The sequence below is a fragment of the Haliaeetus albicilla genome, chromosome 18 (genome assembly GCF_947461875.1).
Source record: "Haliaeetus albicilla chromosome 18, bHalAlb1.1, whole genome shotgun sequence".
Lineage (NCBI taxonomy): Eukaryota > Metazoa > Chordata > Aves > Accipitriformes > Accipitridae > Haliaeetus > Haliaeetus albicilla.
The window spans coordinates 21,973,430-21,998,643 of NC_091500.1; the positions used below are offsets into that span (position 1 = coordinate 21,973,430).

Genomic DNA, 25,214 nt, shown 5'->3' on the forward strand with positions numbered 1-25,214 from the left:
TCTGAAGGTTTAAAAAACATTTTTTTACTATAAAAGCATAAGGAAGGTAAATCCCAAGAAAGAAAGGTTTCAGCCAAAGGCCAACGTTGACAAAAAATTAGAAGTAAACTAGTAGTGAACTACTTGAAGCTGGACATTAAGAAAGCTGTCTTACCACCTGGGGGAGTATGACTCTGAAACAGCCTCCCCAGATGACTAATGGGGGCAAAAAGAGGAGTGGCCAAAAAGTTGGTTTAATGTCTGGCAACACACCAGACTCCAACTTAAGGCTCAGAGAATGTGCTTTATGTAGTTACATGCTCCCAGTCTCACCTGGATGGAGGTCTTCTGTTACTAGACCATTCTTAAGGTCCTAGCCAGTGTCTGTCCGCTCTCACCAGTCCATACTGGATATCTTTCAGGAGGATACTGATACAGGTATGATGGTTCTACTCGTCCTCAGCTCATATCTTCTCAACTTTATAGCTTTCACAGATGCAGAAGATTCTCATTCTCATTGTTTTATTCCGTGTCTCTCTATTTGTCCCAGTATCCGTCCTAAATTGTCACTTCTTTTTGACCCTTAAGCTCTCAATCTCATCCAGCAATATCTCTTCCCAGTGTTAGCATCTCATCCTCTTTCATCTTATAAAGCCCATAGTTGATCATATTGCTGATACCTAATCTTCTTTTGTGTTGTCGTTTTGGAGTTCTTCAGTACTGTGCTGGACCCTCTTTAAAGCAGTTTCTCTTGCACCTAGTTCAAGCCATTGGCTCTATCTATGCTGATAAATTAAATATTGCCAGGGAATGTGCTTCGGCACTGAAACTTTATAATTTGTTTCATTACATTTTTAGCAGGTTCCTGGTATGATTTTGATCTGGGAAAGGTAGTGGGCTGTCCTTTGGAAGTAGTTGTAGTTTGGAAGTTAGCATGTGCCAGAGACTGTCCCAGTAGTCAATATGAATGAAGCTACTCTGATTTGGAGAGGTGGAGTTTAATAGCATGCACAGGGCCAGACTGGCAGTTGGCCTTGGTACTGCTCCATTCACTGATGTAAATGTTACAGTTACTTCCATGTCTCTGGTGACCTCTTTATAACCACGTATTAGAAATCCCATTACATCCTCCCTTAACCTGGTAATAGATTAATTGTCATCTTCTGTCTTCTTTGGTAATACTTGTGCTCCCTGAATTCCATTGCTGGGCTCTCTCTGTAATTGCCTTTATATCTGTGTTTCTAGTGTGTCACTGCGAAAGTGTCCTTATCAGCGCTCTGTTTTTCTGTTGAGATCTCCCATCTAGCTATCCTTTGTCCCTTTTCATTTGCTAGATAACATTTTCTGCAGACAACTCATAACTACCTTTGTTCCAGATCCATCTCTGCCTGCCTTACCCTGGTACTCCTTTGTTAACCAATTATGAATTCAAGCTAAAAATGATCAAATAGAATCTGAAACTGCCTGTTGCTGACCACTGCACAGCATGCATGAACTTCAAGTTGAATTTCTTTAGAAGTTCTCACTTTCTGAGCAAGGAGTCCAATAGATTGTTTTCTCAATACCATTTCAAAGATGTAACGTTTTCTTTGCATCTCCACTTTTGTCCAGGCTTTGGTCCTGTTATGACTCAATTGTTGCAACATCCTTCTCTCTGACCTTTGCAAATTCAATATTCCTTTACTCTCATCTAGATTCAGTTCTTGCTTCAAACTTAATTTCCTGCCCTATCACTTTGCCTATTCTTTACATTCCTCCATTGACTCTCAGGTTAAGTATGTCTTTGAGTTCAAACAGAACCAAAAGCACTCCCTGCCAGATCCAGCTTTCGTCCCATTCTTGTGAGTATTACAGATTGAACTTAGTGATTCACATATGTACTTCAAACCCATTTCTCTGCCTGCCTTTAGGCATCATTGTGGCCCAATGCTGCTGCGTTCCTCAAGTCAAAATTTTAGGTCTTTAGTTCTTACTATCATGAGCCCTAGCACAAATTCAGAAGCTATCCCTGTCATTAGTAGTTACCCTGGTGCCTTCAGAATTTACTACATGCTATTTCCTTTGCCCACCCCTTGCCTTCCACATTCTAATGCACAGTGTGCTGGATCCAGCAGAAAATGTATCTCTGTGGTGCTTGAAGTTCCTACCCAAAATATAGCTCAATGAGCCTGAAGTCTGAATGCCTGAATATATGAAGGAGGAGGAGCAGGCAGCAGTAATCACTGTAGGAACTGGACTGGTTCAAACCCCTATTAACAGTGAGTGCAGAAGCTGCATAACTGTTGCTGACTGGATTTCGTTCTCCTAGTTCCACCCTTAAATCTGACTTTGACTGTAATGCAGTAACTTGCATCCACCTCAGAATTAACATTTGTTGCTCTTATTCTATGCTTCACCTGTCCTGCAAGGATCTAATGTTATCTTTTAGTTTCCAGATATAACTCTTCATTGGTTGAGGAGCACAGCAAAACCAGAAATACCTGTAAGATATTTACTCTTGCCACTTAATGCCTCATGTCATTGCTGATACTGCTTTGTCCACCAATGAATCTTTCTCTTCAGCCCCTTACTTCATTAAACTCTGATCCTCGTCTTAACCCTAACAGTAGCTCGATTGCTCTGTCAGTCCTAGACTAAACTGATTTGTTTTTGCAAAAAAGAACAGCCATCCTAGCTTCTCATGGGACTGCTAGTGAGCTTAGCTTTCTATTACGTATTTGAATTCCTGCTCTCGGCCTAGCTTTATCATCACAATGCATAGTTGCCCTTCTGTCATGGGGGGGAATTAAAAAATGAGAGAAGGGTTCAGATCACTTAAAGAATCACCTCCAATTATATTAGCAATAGAAAAATCATTTAATAGAAATTCGCATAAAAGTGCGACTTCACAGGATTCGTTGGCAAGGTTCGTTCTATTACTTAGTACATGGATAGAATGCACACAGGAAAATTAAATCAGAATCAACCTAAACTTATGTATATAGGAACTGAAAAAATAATAGGGTAAAAGGAAATGTGGGAAAGGGTAAGGGACACCGTCCTGTTGAGTCATGAGGTTCAGAGAAGACCCCCTTGCTTTCTAAACTCCTGTTGGAGTCTAGGTGTGACTGGATCGACTCCTAGTCAATGGTTTATATCTAAAGGGATTACAAGTATAATAGCAGCCTAAAATTCAGTAACAGCTGAATAAAAATCATGACAGTAATTTAAGTATAAATTTTAAATGACTTATAATATACTTGCTATAACTTACTTACTGTAGACTATTCAGCTTAGTGCACACACATGCATAAAGACATTAAGAGAAATACCTATAAGAGAGTAAAAGAGAGAGAAAATTGGTACACCTGTTAAAAATTCCCCTCAAGGTCAGTGAAAATATTCACATCAAATGCTTTGGCATTTGTCTCAATGGGCGAAAGGTCGAGCCTCAAGGAGTGGAGAGAATCAGCCCAAGTCGTGTCGGCTTTCGGCAGCAGACCTCTGATTTTCGCAAACAGGAAAGTTTGCGAGCTCTGAGAAGCGTCCCACTCGGAGGGAGATGCTAGTTACAGCCTGCTGCAGTCCAGGAAAGCTCAAAGGGCCTCATTTAGTACCACTGTTCATAGGTTCGGGAGATGATTGACTTTCGTCATTAACAAATTTCTAGAATCCCAGCTGCACTGGAAAATTCCAAGACTGTTGGAGAATAATTCAAAACATAGATATGGGATGCTCCAGGTTTGTCAGGGGAGGATTGTAATGTCTCAAGGTTGTTATGAGAAAGAACTGGCTGCAATCTCTACTCCCGTCCTGCTGCCTTCACCAGGGAGTGAAGTTCTTGAGATGCACAGCATATCTCCCTGTCTTAGCTGTGTCAGAGTTCGTGGCACAGTCGAGGGTCGCTTAACTGCCTGACTTATTGCACTTATGCTAAGGCCTAGCAAGCCTTCCCGAGTTTGTAAATTTACCTGGAGAGGTTGAAAGAAATGCACCACCACACGTCCTTACTAGACCAGCAGTTAAATAAGTTCTTTCATTATAATTATTAGTTAAAACTCAGTAATGGCCATGCACCATTCAGCCTGAACCCTAATCTTTGCTGTGGGAGAAGACACTTTTGCAAGAAATGTGACACGGTAAGACTACTTAGTTCATATAGCTTAAACAAAAATCAGCATCAAAGTGCTTTATTAATTCACTGATGACAGATAATTAGCTAGTAATCTGTGAAGTATACATTCAGGATCAATTTGAGCATTACAGCAAATAAATCACAATATTAGACAACTGCAAAAAGTTAATAAACACCTGAGGTTTCTAAAAGCAACCTCCAGAGTTTCAATTGCACTTCCAGGTATGCATGCATGTTGAGTGTTATGTGTACAAAGCTTTACATTCATGCACCTCCCCTCTCACAGGTAGTATGAGGGGTCTATTCTGGCAGTGCAGGTTCTCCTACTTGCACAAACCTTTTGTTGGAGATGTGCATATTGCAGCTCTATGTGTGCTTGTGCAGCTCCCTACAACCCACTGATCCATATGTTGACAAGAAAGCCCCACCATGAGGTCACATATGCACAAAGAGATGTGAGTGCCTACTAGGTGCACCCCATGCTGGCGCTCCCCTGGCTGGGCACAGGCTGGTCACAGGGAGGCTGCTCTGTTTGGCATAGACAGAGATGATGCTGGCAAGGTGACTTCCATTTGTATCAAATTGTCGTGAAAGGGAGTGGTTTGGACCACTTAAAAATCACTTCCAATGGTATAAGCAAAAGAAAAATGATTTAATAGGAATTCAAATAAAAGTGTGACTTCACAGAATTCGATGGCAAGGTTCACTCTATTACTTAATACATGGATGAAATGCACACAGGAAAAATAAGTTAGAATCAGACTAAAATTAGTTATACAGAGACTAAAACTGCAGTAAGTTAAAAAAGATAAATATACAATGAAAAATCGAGTTAGAATTGATTTCTCATGATTTGTACAGAGATGGGGAATGTAAAAAGGGTAAGGGAGACCCTCCTGTTGAGTCACGAGGTTCAGAGAAGACCCCCTTGCTTTCTAAACTCCTGTTGGAGTCTAGGTGCGGCTGAATCAACTCCTAGTCCCAGACTTGGTCAACAGTTTGTATCTAAGGGATTATGAGTATAATAACAGCCTGAGATTCATTCAGAGTTGAATAAAGTTCACAACAGTAATTTAAGTGTAGATTTGAAAAGCAATAACTTGTAATGTACTTGCTATAGAATATTCAATTTAGTACACAGCCATGCATAAAGGCACTAAGAGATACACATAAAAGCAAGCAAGAGCGGTACACCTGTTAAAAATTCCCCTCGAGTTCAGTGAAAATATTCATATTGAATGCTTTGGCGTCTTTCTCAATGGGTGAAGGGTCGAGTCTCAAGGAACGGAGAGTATCAGCCCAGGACCTGTCAGCTTTCGGCAACAGACCACTGATCTTCACAAACAGGAAAGTCTGCGAGCTCTGAGAGGTGTCCCTCTCGGAGGGAGATGCTGGTCGCAGCCCACAGTGGTCTGGGAGAGCTCAAAGGGCCTCACTTAGTACCACGGCTTATAGATTCGGGAGATGATTGACTTTAGTCATCAATAAATTACTGGGATTCCATCTGCGCTGGTACCGTTTCACCTGAGTTATGATTCAGATGAGGAATACTCTGGGGCTGTTGGAGAATGACTTATGATTCAGATACGGGGTGCTCCAAGGTTGTCAGGGGAGGGCTGGGATGTCTCAAGGTTCTTATGAGAGAAACAGTTTTCTCTACTTTTGGGTTTTTTTGTTGTTACCTGTCGCAGTAGAGACGGACACGACAAGTAATAGATCATGCAAAATGGCTACTTTATTGTTCTAACACACCTTTTTATACCCTTCTTTAGAGTATGTGTTAGTATATGATTGGTTTGGTTAGTAACTAACAATTCATGATTGGTGAGTTCGTTAGGACGGTTCTTCTTATCACTATCTTGTTTTTGTACTGGTCTTCTCGGATCTTTCCAGACTCTTCAAGGATATACTACAAGCTGCTCAAGGTCGCGCTGTTCTCGAACTGTCAGGAATTCCGTAGACTCGTTGCATCCCCCGACAGTTACCCAACAGCAGGAGTCCTTGAGATGGTCTGCATGACTCCCTGTGTTAGCTGTGTGAGAGTCGCTGGTACGGTCAAGGGACACTTAACCACCCGACTCACTACACTTATGCTAAGGCCTAGTGAGACTCCCCGTGTTTGTAGATCAGCCGAGAGAGGGGGAAAGAAATGCGCCACCACAGATTACTGCTGTTCCAGTCCAAACTCTCTCCCTGCCAATTACAAATTTTCATGCTGCTTTTATATTTCAAGGTAACTTTGTTTCAAAAGTCTCTTTGAAGTTTTTCATCAAATCACAGAATGATTGAGGTTGGAAAGGGCCTTTAGTGATCATCTGGTCCAACCTCCATGCTCAAGCAGGGCCACCCAGAGCCAGTTGCCCAGGACCCTGTCCAGATGGCTTTTGAATATCTCCAAGGATGGAGGCTCCACAACCTCTCTGGGCAACCTATTCCAGTGCTCAGTAACCCTCACAGTAAAAGTGTTTCCTGATGTTCAGACAGCATCTCCAGTGTTTCAGTTTGTGCCCACTGCCTCTGGTCCTGTTATTGGGCACCACTGGAAAGAGCCTGGCTCCATCCTCTTTGCACCCTCCCTTCAGGTATTTATAGACATTGATGAGCCTTTTCTTCCCTAGGCTGAACAGTCCCAGCTCTCTCAGCCTTTCCTCATAGGAGAGACGCTCCAGTCCCTTCATCATCTCCATGGCCCTTTGCTGGACTCTCTCCAGCATGTCCGTGTCTCTTTTGTGCTGAGGAGCTCAGAACTGGACCCAGTACTCCAGGTGTGGCCTCACCAGTGCTGAGTAAAGGGGAAGGATCACCTCCCTTGACCTGCTGGCAATACTTTGCCTAATGCAGCCCAGCATACTGTTTGCCTTCTTTGCTAGAATGGCATGTTGCTGGCTCGTGTAAAGCTGTTGAATCAAGCTAATGGTTGTCTTCCTCTTTAATGCGTCCATTTGGGGCCTGATAATAGTCTTCCTTTTTAATACGATAATTTGGGGCAAACATCCTTCAGGCAGTTTAGTATAATCAATATATGTACACACACGTTATTTACACTCACAGTCGTATCTGAGTAGGTGGTGTTGTCCAGACCTGCTAAGGGTGGCCATTAAAATCGTCTATAAACTCTTTATTATTGCTGGCACCAACTATCATTTTTTACTCAGAGATTTGCAGGACCCAGTAATTAACGTAGTTCTTCAGCCTACTTTGGATTCTTTCCTGAACTCTTAATTATAAACTCAATACTAATCCTTTCCAAAGAAAAGCCCAGTGTCCCATAACAGATAAAGAACTAAGATTTCTGTCTTGTTTACTGTCAGTTACAGCTCTCGTCCTAAACCTATGAGCAATACCCAAGGCTTTCAGTACCTCTGAACACTGTACTAGTGATAATAAACCTTTTTGATATTTGATATATTTGTTTTTGAAAGCATAGCTGTTTGCATCTGCCTAGATCCGTTAGTTGTTTTCCATCGTTTGGTCTGTTTGTTGGTTTTCTCTTACTTCTGCTGTACAAACAAGATTCATTTGGTTGCTTAGTTTTCTAGGTCTCCGTTTAAACAATGAGAACTCTATTACAGTTTTTCTGTAAGCTGACGCTTTTTGGTGGGGCTTTTATGCCAGCACTATACAACTTCTGTCATCTCTGATGCTGGAGACTCATCTGACTTTTAACATTTTGTGTGATAGTTCCAGTCACTTCTCTCTACTTCTTAACAAAATACAGAGAAAGTAGAAGTTTGTATGTTAAATGTGTTGCTCATTCAGATGGCTTTTTAAATAACAAAAACTGTAGCCATGCATTCTAAAGGTTGTACAAAAAAAAATTTAGTAAGATAGAGAGACTATTCAGTTTCAAGGAAAAATATATCTACCTAGATGATCACATTTTCATATGGTATGTTGCAACCCAATAGAAGCAATGTTGTAACCTTTCAACTTCAAAAGAAGCCAGGCCCACAGTCCATTTACCAAAGTAGAGATTTAGCTGAAAGCGCATAATATATGGGCAGTTAACAACAGGATTACCGTCAGTCATCAGTACCCTTGATCAGATGGCTCGTTGGCAGTGACAGTTGAGTCACAGAGTCCTTTTTCACAAGCTCTTTAGTACGGTTTAGATGAACCCCAAACCAGCAGTAATAGTTTCTGTTAGTTCACTTACAGTATCTATCATATAGGTGCACACATGACCCACAAAATCATCCTAGCTCTCTAATTGCTGACAATTAGCAAATTTTGCAAAGTGGATGTTTAGCAATCTCACCACTAACCTCAAGCGCATGAAATTTATTTCAGTTTTATTGCTGTGTCAATGGCCAAAAGCAGCACTTCACAGTTTTTATATAATTCTTCTGCAAGCTCTTTAGCATCAGACATTCAGAGCTAGGCGATACACACATCTATGCCAGTAAAATTAAATTTGGGACCCACAGCTAGACTGTACTATTCTGTCTTCCAACTCAGATTTAGTTTTTGAAAGCATAATAAGCCGAACCCAAAATGATGTAAAATGCCTTTTCTTCTCTAAAAACCAGTCTTAGAATCAGCCTATGGGTTTACTGACATTTTATAGATTGGCTACATGTGCTAGTAAATTAAACAGTGTGAAGGCATGGGCCCAAGCACTATAACTCAGTTACCTATGTGATTGAGTTGCTAGAAAGTTCCTTGGTGTTAATCTCACCTAGCACTTTCCCAGATAACTAATCCATAGATGAGGTTTAGGAGTTACTCCAGTATAGAAACCAGTAGGTAGTTTGGCTGTGGCTCTCCTCTCGGGATGGTGAGCGTTTACTGGTATATGTGTGGCCAGTCTATGCCAGTTGGCCTCAAAGTCAAAGAAAGGCTCTGGCACTCTTCAGCCAATTAATAGAAATGTAGCCACTGTATCTGTTCTGTAGCAATTTTCTAAAGAATGCTTTCATTCTGCGGTAAATGTGCTGTAATTAAAGATAGTTTTATCACGTTCTCATTCATTCTGGGGCTGGTACTGCAGCGCACCCAAGAGGCCATAAATTCATTCTAGTTTATACCTCATCGAGTCCTTAATCCATAGCAGTAGTCCTTAGCAAAAAGTTCAAGTCATTATGGCACGTAAAGATGAATAAAAATGAAAGGATATTGTGGTCAGAGCAGTTTGTTACCAAGCATATGCCATACCCATGTATGCTAGAGCATTAAATATGTATGCTGCCTGCTGCACTAATTGATCTTCAGCCAAAATTTTTATATTTCTGTTTTGACCACTGTGTTTGTAGAAGTGTGCTGTGTGTATTCAGATACCATTAATTAAGGATTTTCCACAATGTAATTTGTTTTTATTCCAGTGTGCATACTCATAAATCTCAATTATTTCAGTATCATATGCTGTATGTAGCACTGTAGCACCATCTTGTGTGAGCTGCAAATGTGGTTTCAATATATGCATTCAGCCATCTTCATGTTAACTATAACAATTTTATTTAAAACCCTTTTATGTAAAACTGAAATCAGGAAACAAGAATTTGAATAGCTCCCCCTTATAATATGTGGTAGAATTCATAACAGCGTATTCCTTTAAGACACCTATTTGTTAGGATGATCCAAATAAATATGAGGCATGGGATGCTGCAATCTGGAGGCAATAAATACGCATTTTATCTGTTTTATGCTACAAAAATACAGAATTAAAGGACAGAGATTAGAATCTTTATGAGAAATAAAATGAAACTATAGTATGGGAAAGAGCTGCTAGGGAAAATTAAGTAGGAGTTGTTATGAAATAGCTGATGAATAAAGCTGGAAAATGTTTTTAAGTTATAGCAGGTAGCACATGGGGCAGGGACACAGAACTCAATGTTCATAATCAGCTGTAGTGCTTTGCGGTTTCTGTATGTTTGAAAAGTTACACATGCACAGGGGCAAAAAGTGGGAAGGGAAATGCATGAAACAATCTTGTTCATATGACAGAGCAAACAATTATTGGAGGCATGATTGTGGTGCATTGAATGCACTCCTACACTTTAATATCTCACACACACTTCTTTTGTTCCACCTTTTCATGCTTTAATTTGTGTCTAGATTCCCTTTGGTTTTCTTCCTACTTTTACTGAGCCAATTTCAGTATACTCAATAGTTTTCTGTAAGAGGAATTATAGTCTTACTCTTAATGCAAGTTTGGCCACGGAGGAGGTAGCTATTACTTGCTGCCTTTGCTACAAGTCCAGCATATTAAAGTGGTGGTGACAGTTCTTCTGTGTACGTTCTTCTTGAATGTAATGAAAAGAAGCTTTCACCATCACTTTCAGCACTTTCAGTCTCTTCTTTTGTGCTGTCAATTATCTAATTTTTCCAAGTATATTGACATAGTTTGGACAGTTATAGATACATAGTAACTCTAATTCTCCTTGAGTGATTATCCATTTGAACATTTAGGTGATAGAAACACATATGGTTAAGAACTCAAAGTATAAGAATTTATAGTCTTCATTGTAACTTATAAAATGCACTTTTACCCATGCATGCTACCTGAATGTAGCACAGGGGTAAAACACACCCCCTCTTCCTTTTTATATGCAACTGAGTCATAACTGCATGCCTTAGCACCTAAAGAGTCCTGAGCCACAGTATTTTCTTACTGTTATTCTATTAAAACTAGGAGTAAAAAGTTCAAGTGTCTTTTATTTTTGTGGGTTTTGCTGTGATATCCTCAATCAAAATATCTAGCTTAAAATCACACTTTGTATGGGAACACAGCATATCATTTCGACTGCTTCAAATGCTTGAATTCTTGGAGGAAGATCATGTAATTGCTGAATACTCAGTCTGTCAGGGTTTCAAGTATGAAAGTAAAAAAAGGTATTTAGAAAAGTTGTATTGCTGCCTTTTTTTGGTAGGAGTAACTGGTAGAGATGAGGACCTGATAAACATGGGTATTCTTGTCTGGTTTTGTTTTCACATCAAAAGAAATAGTGGTGTGTGACTTCAGATCATGAATATAGATATCAGGGGAGAGAGACTGTGTGATCAAGGAAGACAGCATTTGACTTCTCTGCAACCAACACTCTCCCAGCTCATGGCCAAATAATTTTGTATTAATCTTTGATGATTGCTACAAATACAGATCACGAAGGGAAAGAACTGGCCTATGGAATGAAGATATATATTGACAGATGCTGGGGAAAAAAAATCTATGCTGTTTATGCATACATTTGTAGTTCATTATTCTTCTCTGTCTGTCCTGTTTTGGCTACAGTTTGTATTTGGGAGGCTTGGGGGAAGAGGAGTTTTCCTCTTTCTTTTGAAGTGATAAAAGCAACTAGAAGAAAAGTTCTGTGGGTATCAGTTGTTGACAACAGACTGCCAAAAAAAAAAGTTGTATCAGTGCTTCTCTGACCATCCTTTCTAGCTCTGTACTTGCAATGTGTAGACTATGAAGAGCTTGGGTTTCCCCTTTTGCAACAGTTTTGGTAGCAAGAAGGTGCAGTTAATGCTAAAAGCCTTTAATCATGCATGCTTGAGCATTTGTGCAGCCATCATGTCTATATGAGCAATACATCCTGAAATCTCTCCACCTGACTGTGTAAACATCTTCATTATTTCCTCTTAACTAGTCTTCCATTGCATCTTCCATTTTTCACTTTTAGGTGCATTCATGTGAGAGATTTAACTGTTTTCTAAATCAACATTAAACAAATGCAACTACCTTGTATAGTTCAGACAGTTAAAGGAATTGAGAGCAAACATAATTATTAGCAAACTGAAGTTATTCGCTTGGATTGGAAGTTCAATAGTAATAAACATTGAGATATTGGCTAAAAAAGTGTCAACACTGTCTCTGACCGTATGAGGCATATAGAAAAAATTGCTGATCTTTATTTTGTGTATGGAGGGGTTTTTTTGTCAGTGTTTTATATGCTCAGATAAATTATTTTGGTGTCTTTGTCACTGTTTTCTACTGTCATTTAAGAATATTGTATGTAAGGACTTACTGTATGTGCAGTTTGGTAATTTCCTTTTTATTTAATTTCTTTCACTTCAGGTAACTCTTGGAGTAATCCAGTAGAAGTGACAGCACTTTATTCATTCGAAGGACAGCAGCCAGGTGACTTGACTTTTAAAGCTGGAGACAAAATCACAGTCACAACCAAAACAGATTCCCAGTTTGACTGGTGGGAAGGAAGAATAGGAGGACAAACTGGCATCTTTCCGGCCAATTATGTTGCCATAAGTAACAACTAAATTTGTATAGGAGAAAATGTTGAAGCAGTAATATATTTACACTGAAAAATATATTTTAACTTTTCACATTTTAGTAAAATGAGATTCTTGATCAAGACTATTCTAACACAAAATTGAAATACATTAAATTAACTTTCCCCTAAACTTATTTCTTAAATAAACAGTAGGCAATGAAGTCTTATTTTTGAGCAGTTTGCAATATAAAAAGTACTCCAGTTTGTGTCTACTTTCAGTTCTGTCTTGCTATATGGATTTATTTTTTACATGAGGGAAAAATTACAATTTAAATGTAAGCATGCTGAAAAAATACTGATTTCTATTAAATTATAATTTATGGTCTCTTTCTATAATAAATGCTCTCAAATTTGCTTCAAACCATCTCTGAGTTGGAGTTCTTTACTTTTACTAAACACAGATTTTTTTTCCAGGTATGGCAGAAGAAATTACCTTTATACTTGGTTTTAAAAATCACTTCAGGCATTGCAATTTTTAGTAGTTAGTAACTACTTTAGGTCTGGTCCCCAATGTTTGTCCTTGTTAGGCATACAAAGACCTTTTTTTTAAACAACTCAGTTCAGCTTCTCTGATAGTTTGTCTTATGTTGCCCTCATCTTTGAAGAATTTAAGCACTTCTGAAAGTTTGTTTAATAAAATGCATGAATAGTCCCTCCCAGAAAATATATAGGCTTATGATATCCCTTGATTCTCATAGGAACTTGTTCCACAAATGGAAAGCAAGATAGAGAAATCTCTGCCTGGTTCACAAGTGAGCTTGCACAACTCTTCCTGCTTCTTCCCATTTAAGATTTTTTTTAATGTTTAATCTGTAAGAAAAGAGCAACATAGAGTAAATTACAGCGTAAATAGAGTAAATTATTAACAGTAAGATAGGGAAAATATTTCTGTGGCATATATATAGTAGTAATGTATAGCACTATTATTCTCAGATTTCAAATTAATTTTGAGTATTTTTGTAAATCAACTTCATTTTACAACTTGAAAGTTGGTGTGACAAATCAGAGCAGAGGTGAGAATGAGAGTTGGAGTTTTTGAGAACCAGTTTAGTTTCCTTCTCATTGCTGGATATGCTGAATTTGCCTCTTACATGGAGTTAATGCCAAGATGATAATCACGCTTCTTCAGTCTCAGCTCTTCCCCACTTGAAAATGCATTTTGTTAAGTCTTTGTTTCTTCTAACAGTGCTGAGAGTATCAGATGGAAAATTAGTATGTGTGATCTTTCCAGCAACCAAGTTGCAGTTGATCTGCTGTTATGATCTACTAATCTATCAAGTGCTGTTTAGCTTTAAGTTATCCCATCTGAATGGCAAGGTTAAGCCTAGTATAGAGGAAGACTTACCATCATAAGAAAATAATTCCATTCCACTCATTGGCAAAAGTTGCTGGATTTCTTGCAGCCTGGGCCACATGTTTTTGATAAACAAACTCAAAATAAGACAGAAGAGACTGAAACCGTAGTCAAATGCGTTTGCTACCTTTCAATGAAAATCCTTCATATTCTTTGCCTAATAAGACAGATGTATGGCATCTGTCTTCAGATAGATGCCATCACCAAATGGATCCATACTGCTTGCAGGTATTTTTTTAGAAAGTATTTTCCAAACAGTTGGAAAGAGTTACATAACCTCACACAGCTGCAGTGGAAGTGTTGTTATATGCCTTTAGAAGGACTGTTGTAGCATCTGCCAGTTTGAGGTGAGAAAGCAAATTCTGCGTTTACCTATCTTTCAGATAGATAGACTGCATCTATTGCTTATTAAGCAAGAAAACACTGAATCATCCAATATCAAGACTTAGTAAACAAGATTAATAATAAAATCATAGACCCAGCATCTAGATATTCCACATATTCACAAAGAACCACTCCCATGTTTATTATACCCTGTTGCTGCACGTTAATTATGCAGTACAAGCTGAAGCATCCACTAGCAGAATTGTGCTGTGGTACTTGATTAGTCATTTCCAGAATGCTGGCTGCTTTTTCAGCCAGTGTAGTTGCCTTTGTGTAGGGTCGTTAAAACTTCTTAACTCACCTCAAGTGTCTTCTTCCATGAAACTGTCAGAATTTATGAACTTGCACATTAAAATCTTTTTATTGTTTATGTAAATTCAGTTTCTTGGATTGCCTTAGCTGAGTTCGGGGAAAAATGAGGGTTGTCCAATCTAATTGTTCATGATAGTCTGTAGACTCTGCAGGATAGCACTGATTAATTACTAAATTCAAGCTGCATTTTCAGGGGGAAATATTAAATGGGAAGCCTATCTCATACCTGGAACATTTCTTTCTTCATCTAAATATAATACAGGAAAGAGAAGATTCAGTGGATTAGCCTAATGAAAGAAAAGCCATTGGTTGTCAAAAACAAACCTTCTTGAAGCATTACAGAACTCTACGGCCTGATTCTACATGCCTTTGACACGGGCTGGATCAACCCACGTCAGTGGGCTTAGGCTAATTCCAAAAGTGTTTTTGTAAAAACAGTAAAAATGGTTTACAGTAAAAGACAGTCTGCATGATTTGGTAAACTAAGAGATCTGTAAGGAACAGGTAGTTATACAGCAAGTTCTCTGCAGTAGGTCTAGGAACAAAAATCTAGAGATAAACAGAATCACCCAAGAGACACTTATGTTCTGGTAAGAGAGCTTTTCCATGAAAGAAAGTCCATGTGTGTGTTCCTTTACTACAGGATGCCTGATCCAGATCCAGAAGAAAGAGAAGGTACTGAAGAAGACGGTGCCTCTAGCACAAAGTATTAAATGTGTTTGTAGACCGGTTATGAGGTGCCTAGCATCCGGTTTGCCGTGGAGGATAGATGTCTGTAGGACCAAATCAGCAGGTATCTGTACTAGAAGAGAAAAAATGAGTTACGGAGCCATGGAGTTCCCTCAAGGGGATACTTAATAAAAGGTACAGAGATTACGGGCAAAGTACTTCTGCTGTGGTGTTGAGCAGGTTCAATATATCATCTTGCTTTTATAAGCAGTGACCTTCAGCATATAAACTAACTATTTTTATTGCTGAAGCGCAGTTAATCAGACAATAGTAATTTCTCTGTATAAAATACAGGTACTTTCCATATTTATTTTGTGACTATATTTTGTATATGGCAGCCCGACTTCCTGTCAGTCTTTGTAGGCTTTGAGCAAGGTAATTCCCGAAGGTTAGTAGGACTGTATGCTCTGTGTTCAACATCATCAGGTAACTTAATCATAAAATTCATCTTAACTTTAAGTGTTTCACCATCCTAAGTTGTCAAAGTAGAATTCTTTCCTGGAGGAAATCTTATGGCTTACCATATTATAGGCTTCAAATTTTGAATTTCATGGTGCCCAGAAATAATTTTTTCTGTTGTACCTCTAAGCGTTTTTCTCAGGATGTGATTACTGATGGGTCACTGGACTGGCAGATCAGTATTGCAAGGTGCGCTACGAAAAATCTTCCTTCTGACATGTCTAGCTGGTGTGTATTCACTAACACATTTACACATACTGATGGCAGGTTTGCAGGAAAGTTTTCACCAACTCTGGCCTTTTATAAAATATCAAATGATTTGTCTGCTACGAGCATTTGGATGCATCTTCCCTGCTATCTGTATCTGTTCATCCTTTCTGAAACTGAGATGCTTGCATAAATGTCACAGTTGAAGGACAAAAAGAATGAAAACTTAGGTTTTTCTCACCCTCAGCATGAATTTGTGTCTTGGTTTCTAGTGGACTCAAAGATTTTCCACGTAATAGTTCAGAGGACTAAACAAGGTTTTTTTGAGGTAAATCTACCATGATTAAAGCCTTGCCATCTATATCCATTTGTGATAGCTTTCATTGCTTACAACTGGAGAAAGATAAAGGGAAGTTAGTCTTGTTCCTCTTTTAACAGTTTCCATAGTCTCCTAAGCTGTATTTTCCCCCCACCCATAATTTCAAACCTGAGTTTGAATTAGCTCCTAAGCTCCATCACCTGTAGGAAGGCACTTCAGGAGCCTTAGGCATGTTAAGGTGATGTAGCTTCTCTGCCAGTCTTGAGTTTGTTCAGTGCGTGCAAGTTTTTCCTCGTGATGCTGTTCACTGTCCAATCCACTGTCATCAAGAAAATTCTATTTTTCCACGATAAAACCTTACTGGACAATATATAATGATGGTAACAAGACTATCTACCAAGTCTATCCAGCAAGAGTTCAACTCGCAGGAAGATCCTAGTGCATACAATCTCCTCATCAGCTTTTGGATCAAGACTCACTCTCCTTCTTCTGTGTTTTATGTGGGTTCAAGTCATATGACGGCTTATTTTCTTCAAATCCGCCCTTTCCAGAGAATAAAACTTCAAAAGACTTAATACCTGGTTTATATTGGTATTTAGCATAATTTACATTAGCTGACTACAGAGTCTGTTAGTTTTGCCAGGAGAATCCATTGAAAAAACTCAGAAAAAAAAATGTAATTATTAAATACACCAAGTTTTATATCATATTTGTAGTGGTGAAACAATAAAATCTGACAGTTTCATGCTTCCAAAATTTTTGATATTCAGAGTATTTAGGCAATCATCTGTCAACAAATTATGTAAATAAGAAAAGTATTCAGCTTTTGGTAATGGGAGAGGATGGTACATTTTAAAGTTTGTCTTTAAACCATTAAGATTAGCTTAAAAACTAAAGTACTCATTTTATCCTGATACCAGCCAAAGATACAAAATGCAGAGGGGAAAACTGAAAAAAGAAGAGTTTTTTTCTCTCTTACAGGCATTTCATCAACTAGTTGTTAAGACAGAAACAGTGTACAACTGTTATCAACAGATACGTCTTCCACATCCATTTTAATTAACGCATCCGCTTTAATTAACTATTTAAAATGGTATCTATGCTTTCAGAAATTTTAAAAAGTTTTGTAAACCTTATTCAGTTTATTCCTAACATCTCTTTGACAGCTTACATAATTTTGTGCATTTATGGCTTTTTGTGATACTTTTAAGTACGTGACCAAAATCATAACTAGAGTGTGTTCAGATTCTATTCTTTGTAATATCTGTTTTGCAAAAATATGTTAATTTACTAGTAATTTAACTTTAACTTGTAATTTTTAAAATAACTTTGGTAACAAGTATAACTGCAAAACTTTTGATCTGACATTTTCCTCCATTCTTTTTTTCCTTGCAGGCCATTGCTGACAAAAAATATTTCTGTTAGGCGTAGGTGTAAATTTCCATCGTGGTTAATATCTCCAGTTCTTCAGCAACAAGGAAACACATAATCCCACTCTTCGTTCTCATATCAGGCCAAACATTCCCATTTATTGAACCTTCCACAAAAACATCTCAGGCCGGTCTTTCCTGATTAACTGTTCTGTTTCACTCTTTCTGTATGTGTGCATACTCACACGCATACACTCACTGGGTGGTTATTTTGGATCCATGTTTGGATAAGGACCAGCTCAGTCCAACTGAACATCTTCCTCGATGTTCTGTTCTGTTTGCCTTAATAAATTGGGAGTAGGAAGGCAGGCGGAAATTCCTCAGGGTTGAGTACTGGCATCTCCTTGAAAAATGGCTGAGTTTCTCCTTTAAAAGCTCAATAAATTTCTACATTAGCTCTAATCATGCTTGCACAAATTTTGAAACCAGATTTTTACAAATTGTCTCAGACTTTATGGTCTTAAATCCATATTGCGTACTTTTCTACTAATTCTATACATAGCTTATGCCTATAGGATCATAAGGAAGCCAAAACTAGTCATTTTCATAGCCTTTGCAGTAGATCTTTAAAAGAATTGTCTGATCTAAAGGGAGCTGAACTGCAGCTGTTTATGTTGATTTATTGTGGGTACTTAGATGCAAAGAACTTTTGAAATGTAGACCTTTCTTCTGTGTTACCTAAATATAAACGCAGCATCCTACCTATAGGCATCTGTTTCTAAAAACCTTGGCCAGAACATTTTGAAATCAAATTAGGTTGTATTGAGAATCTAAATTTATCCAACACTTCAGTCTAAAAGTTCGTGGGAAAGCATTTGTGAGTTTTTAATTGGTTCTTGATCTTAATTGAATTGGAAATATTGCAAAGGAAACCTTTTGGGCTTTTCCCATGCCATAACTAATGTAAGAAAAATAAATAAAAAGAAATAGCAAGCTTCATTCTCTGGAAAAGGTTTTAGTTAATTTCATCTAAAATTAAGTGCAAATAGTTCCTTAAATGTCAGGAGTGTATGAACTAATGCATGCTAACCCTTATGCTAGATTGATATCCACGTGTTCTTCTATATCTGCGATCCATTCTGTAATTCTTTACCTACATTTTTTTTTTAACAGTAGAAATAGAAATTCCGGTAACTGTAGACTGCAGAGGAATTCTGCCATCTGCATTGCTAAGTCTTTGCCTCTGCCTTTATAAAGCTTACAGGTAGTACCGACTTTGGAGTTCTCTTCGATGGTTCTTAACCTTTTTCCTGGCAAAGTTCACGTTCTGTTTAACATTATGGAAAAAGCAAATATTCCTAGCATGCTTATGCATATTTCTAGCCTTCACCTTGAGAATTTGTTTTATACAAAAGTGTGTATGAGGCAGAGAAAGCAAGCTGGGCAGTGCCTAGAGGAGCTAAACATAGCCGTCCTCCACAGGGAAGATCTGCCTAGCTGAAGAACCAGGAGCTGCTTGCTTGTTGAACCTGAGAACATTGTCTGTAGTGGTAGTATGAGCCTGAAGATCACTTTAAGTATACGAAGTGTTTCCATAAACTACGTGAATACAATTAATTCCATTCACAAAAGTAATAATCATAGTTAAAGTAATTTTATTGTTTAAGAAATTTTGAAGGAAAGAATTTCCCCTCCTCTCTTCTTCTTTTCCACCTGTGTATCCTTCTCCAGTCTTGTACCGTTCCTGTGCTACGCATGGCCTTTTAGTATCTGACTTGCTGAATGTTCAAGGACTAGGTTTGACAGTGTCCAGGGCAATTAAACCTAACCTTCCTGTGGCCTCCTTCTAAACATCCAAGTAATGCTAACCACTGTACCAAATAGTTAGTTAGTCGGGGAGGGAGGGAAGAAGAGACTAGTTAACTGGCTTTGGAAGCCTAAATTCTCACATCATTCCTGTAAATGAAAATTGTTCTGTCAAATCAGATATATGGTCTCACAACAAACATTACTAGAATTCTGAGTTTCTGAACATCCTGTTTTCACAATATTTGCAGTGCCTTTTATGCTTTCAGACATTTTAATTTTATTTTCCAAATGCAAATGCTAGTCAATTCTTTTTCTCCAAGGGTTTTAAATTGGTTTAGACTCTAATTTTCACGCAATTAAATGTGAGTTATGCCTCACAATAAATTTAGATAATGCTGTTGAGGGAAATAAATAAAGCACCTGGATGCAAAAGTATTGTCACAGATTGACAGTTCCAGCTGCTTGGGAGACATTTTTGATTACTGAAGTATCAAGTCACTTAAATAGGTGCCATTCTGTAAGATTTTATCAACTGCAGAAATTTGGGCCAAAATGAACTTTTTTTAAGCAGAGGTGATGTCTGTTAAAGTACTGGTTTTAATTTGAGTTATAGATTCTGTGGTGGTCATTTTTTGTGGAAACTAGATCTGCCCATTAACTTTTAAAATCTGTCTCAGGCTATTACTTGCTCTCAGCCTGGTATTCCCTTTAGTGTGTCTTGTATTTTAATGTTCCCAATTTCCTTCTGGCATATTTGATGTCAAAATTAAGGCCACAGTTAAGGCAGAAATTCAAAACATCAGTCTCTTAGTCTAATTGGTTTCTTGTCAGCCATCAGATTCTTACAAATGCGAACCGGGACAAGCTGCTTTAAGATTTCGCGGCTGAAGGTTGTATTTGATGTGTTTTGGATCACTTCTTCTGCATATCTGATTTCATGCTTTTCAGACTAACCCCTTGTTTCCTTCTGGCAATGCTGAAAATGCTTGGGCCTGTTCCAGCTGATTTTGCATCAGTGGGATTCTTTTGGTAGCTTTGAGGTAGACTTTAAACATTAAATGGTACTACATTTACTTAAAATCTACATTACTCTGCTGACTTTACTAGGAGCCAGGCTGCTGATCAAATTACAGTGTAAGACAGAGATTATTGATGTATTTATATGCCTCTGAAAACAATCCAATCAGTATTTTCTCCATGGCCATCCCACTCTCAAGCAATACATGCTCTCAGCGTAGCTTTCCCGTAGCTCACATTCCTAGCAGAAAGGATACTGACTTTGCATCGGTCCATGCTAAGTGGTTTTTTTCCTGTATTACCACCTATGTGTTCTTCCAGTCAATTACTTCTGTCATTTAAGAAGCCATCCCATACATCTCGCATGTTTGAAGCCAGTTATGACTGAAGCCCTGAAGCAGCCCTGACCTTCTTTGCAGATTCCTGTGCAGGCTGCCAGCATGTTTTCCTACAGAACCCTTGGAGTCTGGTCATGAACATGGCAGCCAAAGGAAACAGACTTTCTTTTTGAAGATTCCTGATGACAATTGCTCTTTGGATAGCATAAAAAAGAATTTGCTATATAAAAAGTAAAATCCTATAGCCATTTCCTTGTTTTGCCTTCTCAAGGTTTGGAACATTACCTTAGCTTAAGTTAGAGTATTTCATGATGTCAAGAATTTTCCTCTTGTAGCAAGGCTTTTTCTTCTGATACACAAAGGTCCCCTTCTGTAGAGTAGCACTCATTGCTGCACTGCTGATAAATGTTAAGAAAACAAAAAAAAGTGAAGGGAAAGGATATTCAGCACCAACCAAAGTATCATCGAAAGGGCATTTTTATTTTTGAAAATATGCCTAGATTTGTGCCACCTATTTTCAGGTACCTGTTCAGGTAGGTTTAGAAGTTGTCCCAAGTTAGGTATCTGTTTTTCTAAAGCAGTCAGTCGAGAGAGGTAACTTACATGAAATGCCTTCTAGAGTGCTTTCTGGAGTCTGTGGTAGAGATTAACTTGTTCCTTGAAACTGTCTTCCTAATGGCATTTTGTTGGCAATCCTTCAGGGTGATCTCTGGATATAAATGCTTTATACTTGCATTGCAGAAATAAGTATTATTTTTTCTCTGTGACCCATTAAATTAAGCAAGGAGACACCATTTCAAATTCTATTAACAAAAGTTTCCAAACTGGAACATGAACTGAAACTATGGATCACTGCCACTGTGAATGAAAAATGGAAAATCTAAGAAAGGGAAAGATATAATTAACAGCACTATAAGTTCATATCTACTTTGGTAATGAGCATTAATACAGGATATTAATCTTAGTTGCTAGTTTTGACACACTCAAGCTATCTGCTTATTTCATCATTGCCTTTTTTGGTACTAAGACAGATGCTGGATAAAAATATGTATCTATCTAACTTCATATTCAGAGGATCGTTTTAGATTAATACAACACCCTTCAAGTTATTCTTCTTTTGATCAGTTTAGAAATATTCTTGGCAAAAGAAAGAGATGGAAAATAGTGAGCGGAAAAGAGAGCTTCCTGAACTGAAGAAAATACAGATCTCATGAAAAGTTGTTATCTCTTAAAATTGTTCAATTTGTAAGTTGCTAAATGGATTATCTTAATCTACGACTCTTAATTTAACAATATTAATTGTTGATGATATCTAACATACCAAACCTAAGGGAACTCAGGTAGCCTGGAATATCTTTCTTTTACATGTTATAATATTAAAAAATTATATTTATATTCTTCTCCTGAGGGTGATGTCAGTATAAAAAGACTAGATGTTATTCACTTACGTTTTAAAAGTGCCAGTTTTCTTAAACATGAAGAGTTTTCTGTTAACAACTGGGCTCCAAAATCCAAATGAACAAAATGTTTAACATGAAACTCAGCAGTTTCATGTTAATAGATCCTGGCTGACAGTATGAAACTTGGACATTATTGATTACAGTTCCAATGAGATGTACTTACTTTAATACAGCGTACAAGCAACATGTGCAGGCAAGCCAGATGCAAAACTGAAACATTATCTAAACAGAGTTGATTTCAAATGTTTCAAATGTAAATAACCCACCGGGTGGTCCTTGAGACTGTCAGCAGTCATTATTTTCTGTAGTGTAAACAGGGCTGTCAGCTGGGATTTCTGTCACAAAGATAAAAAGTCCTTCTTCCCTAGCAAAGCCTAGGCTGTATTTTTTAAAGAAAGTCATACACCTCTATGATAGATGGAGAGTTCCTTTCTCTATTTTAATGAAAGTATTTATAAGCTGCCATGAAAACCAGAATAGGTGTCTGAAAAATGTAGACTAGGAGATAAGTAAAGGTTAATGGAATTAGCAGAGTAATAAGCCTTAAAATTCTGACATGTCTAAATAAATGCATCATTTCCATAGATTGGCTGTGTTTCTTCTTCAAAGTTTTCTGCAGGTAGCAAAAGCTAAACCAAGAAAATAGATACCAATAGATAACAAACATATAACCTTGGATGAAAAAAATCATTGTACATTTGAGACTACTGCTTCAATTAAAAACATGAACATGATCAGTTTAAGTGATCTGAAGTATTAGTTGATCATAGGGATTTTTACAATGGCTTTAAGATTTAAGTCCTCTAATCTGATTCAGATATTACAGAAGACTATTACTACACTGCCTGCCTCTACTTAGTCCAATGGCAGCTGAGCAATTAAAACATCTTAATAAATCTAGTCTGACGTCTCCAAGCACAAAATGAATTCTGTAGCACTATCTTCTGCATCAACAGTCACCTCTTGATTTTATAGCCACTGAAATCTGCAGGAGCATTGCCATCGGCTTCGGTGGAAACATGACTTTGGGCAGTGGAACACATCAAAGTTTATTTCAAAAATTGTTGAAGACTTTTCCAACTGATTTCCTGGACGAAAATAAAATTTTCAGGTTCTCCTCAAGACCTTTTTCACATTTCCTCCTGGAAATGTGTCATCAGGGTTCTATACCTCCTTTCTGTAATTGTCCTGTGCACTGCTCAAAAACTAGAGAACTTCACGCTTTACTGAACCACAAATATGTCTTGTTCCTATGCAGGGATTTTCTTTGTGCCTGAGGAACTGAATATAGATTCTACCTTCCATGATAGAGTCATCCTTTGCAACCTGCATTTGTACTTACTTACATGGTGCAGTGAAAGGTAAGTAGAGTCAACTGAAAGCATTAACAATGTGTTTAATCCCTCTTGGTGCCTTGGCTCCTGAAGATACGTTACATCCCTTAGTAATTTTTGGAATAAGGAAGGAAAAGGGAATACTTCCTCTGGAGTATGACCTGAAACCTGAAAGTCTAAGGAAACAATGTACGTTTTAATGTGATAAATGAAAATGGTGGCAAGCTTTTGAAAATTGTCAGGGCTCCAGGGTGAATCTGCACTCTCAGCCTTTTGTAGCCAGGAATATCATCACAGTTCTTTTAATCTTAAACTGAATCCCATGATTGCACTTCTTTGCTTCCAGATGGCATGACAAGATAAACTCAGCTGTATTTGACACTGCAAAAAATACCCCTTCATCTAAGAACCTATGACCAGTGATGCGGAATTGGCTTTCTTCAAACAGTCTCTTACTCATTCAGAGATACATGCAGGAAACCATTAAAAAGTCAAGAAATCTTTATTCCTCTCTCTTACCTGAATCTTTATTCTCTGCTTGTATGTTCTGCAAAGTCTGTGTAGTGTTGCCTTTGTGCTTGTCAGATTGCCTAGCTACATTTTTTCTTTTTCCTTTCCCCCCTCTTTCAGTGTGCTTCCCATTTCCTCTCAGGCAGCCACCAAGTATTCACTTCACCTTTCTTTCCCCAAGGGATTTTGGATGGTCCCTTCGACCCTTGCGTTCCTGTCTTGGAAAAACAGCTGTATAACATGGCTGGCATCCTGAAACAGCATCTTCCCTTTTAAATCTAGCACTTGTACTTAACTCTCTTAAGTTGTCTATAGTTGTCTTTATCTTTTTCTCACTACAAAACCTCTCAACTTGCATAACTGCGTAAAATAATACTGTGTGTATTTGTCAGGAAATGGAATGGTTTGGACCACCATGGTATCCCCCTACTTTCTACTGCTAAAAGGAACTCAATGGCCAACTCCTAATAAGATCAATGAATTAGATATGCCTAAAATAGTACAGGCGTATTGCAATTTTTGTTTTGTGTCAAAATTAACTTTAATCCAGATGACAATATATTTTAAACAGTTCTTTAGTTCAGCAGGTGAGATCAGCAGATACTTTGAGCACAAGGAAGCTGTCATTGTCCCATACATGCTTCATGAGATACAAAACAACTAGCCTTTACTGAAACGAGATGAAACCTGCCCAAGTACCACTCAAATGATGGCCAAATTTGAATAAGAAGACCGCGAGGAATCTATTGTGGGACTTAGTACTAGAACAAGATAACCTTAATTGAAGTATCGCACACACAAGGATGGCAATGGTATCTATGCTTTGCAAAACAAGTCAACATATGTTTGTGTGAATTTCCACTATTTATGTGGGAAAAGTGAATGTGTTAATTGGTGTTTATTCAAATCTATTTTTTCCAGCTTGTGAATTTCAGTTTCCTCAGAATAAAGACTGTACAATTACAAATTCAGCATGCTATAAGCACTTCGGCTAACCATCCACAAGTTTTTTTCCCTGCATTGTATTTTACTGGAGCTCCACCTCAGACACAGAGCTATCTGCATACCATGTGCAGGCCTCCATAACTGAAATGATGACAGCAAGGCACTATCCTTGCATAAGTCTTGGGCGGTGTATGGAGGCCAGTGTTCCAGTTTCTGGGTCCTGAAAAGGGAACGTGCTCGTCTTGGTGTGTGGTCTTCTCCGATTCTTTGAATCACAGCTGTGGTTTTTGGTTTTGACAAAAGTCTTTTTTTCAACAGAATGGAATTTCCACAAAATCCTCCCTTT

At 38.1% G+C, this 25,214-nt stretch overlaps 1 protein-coding gene across 2 annotated transcripts in view; it reads left to right on the forward strand.

Annotated features, from left to right (window-relative positions):
* The window catches only part of SH3YL1 (SH3 and SYLF domain containing 1), a 52,947-nt gene extending 40,262 nt beyond the window's left edge, over window positions 1-12,685 (forward strand). For both annotated transcript variants that reach the window (XM_069805901.1, XM_069805902.1), the window contains exon 10: window positions 12,108-12,685. In XM_069805901.1, coding sequence (XP_069662002.1) covers window positions 12,108-12,307 — 200 coding nt within the window. In that variant the 3' untranslated portion in view covers window positions 12,308-12,685. The remainder of the gene's footprint in view (window positions 1-12,107) is intronic.
* Window positions 12,686-25,214: the final 12,529 nt, after the last annotated feature.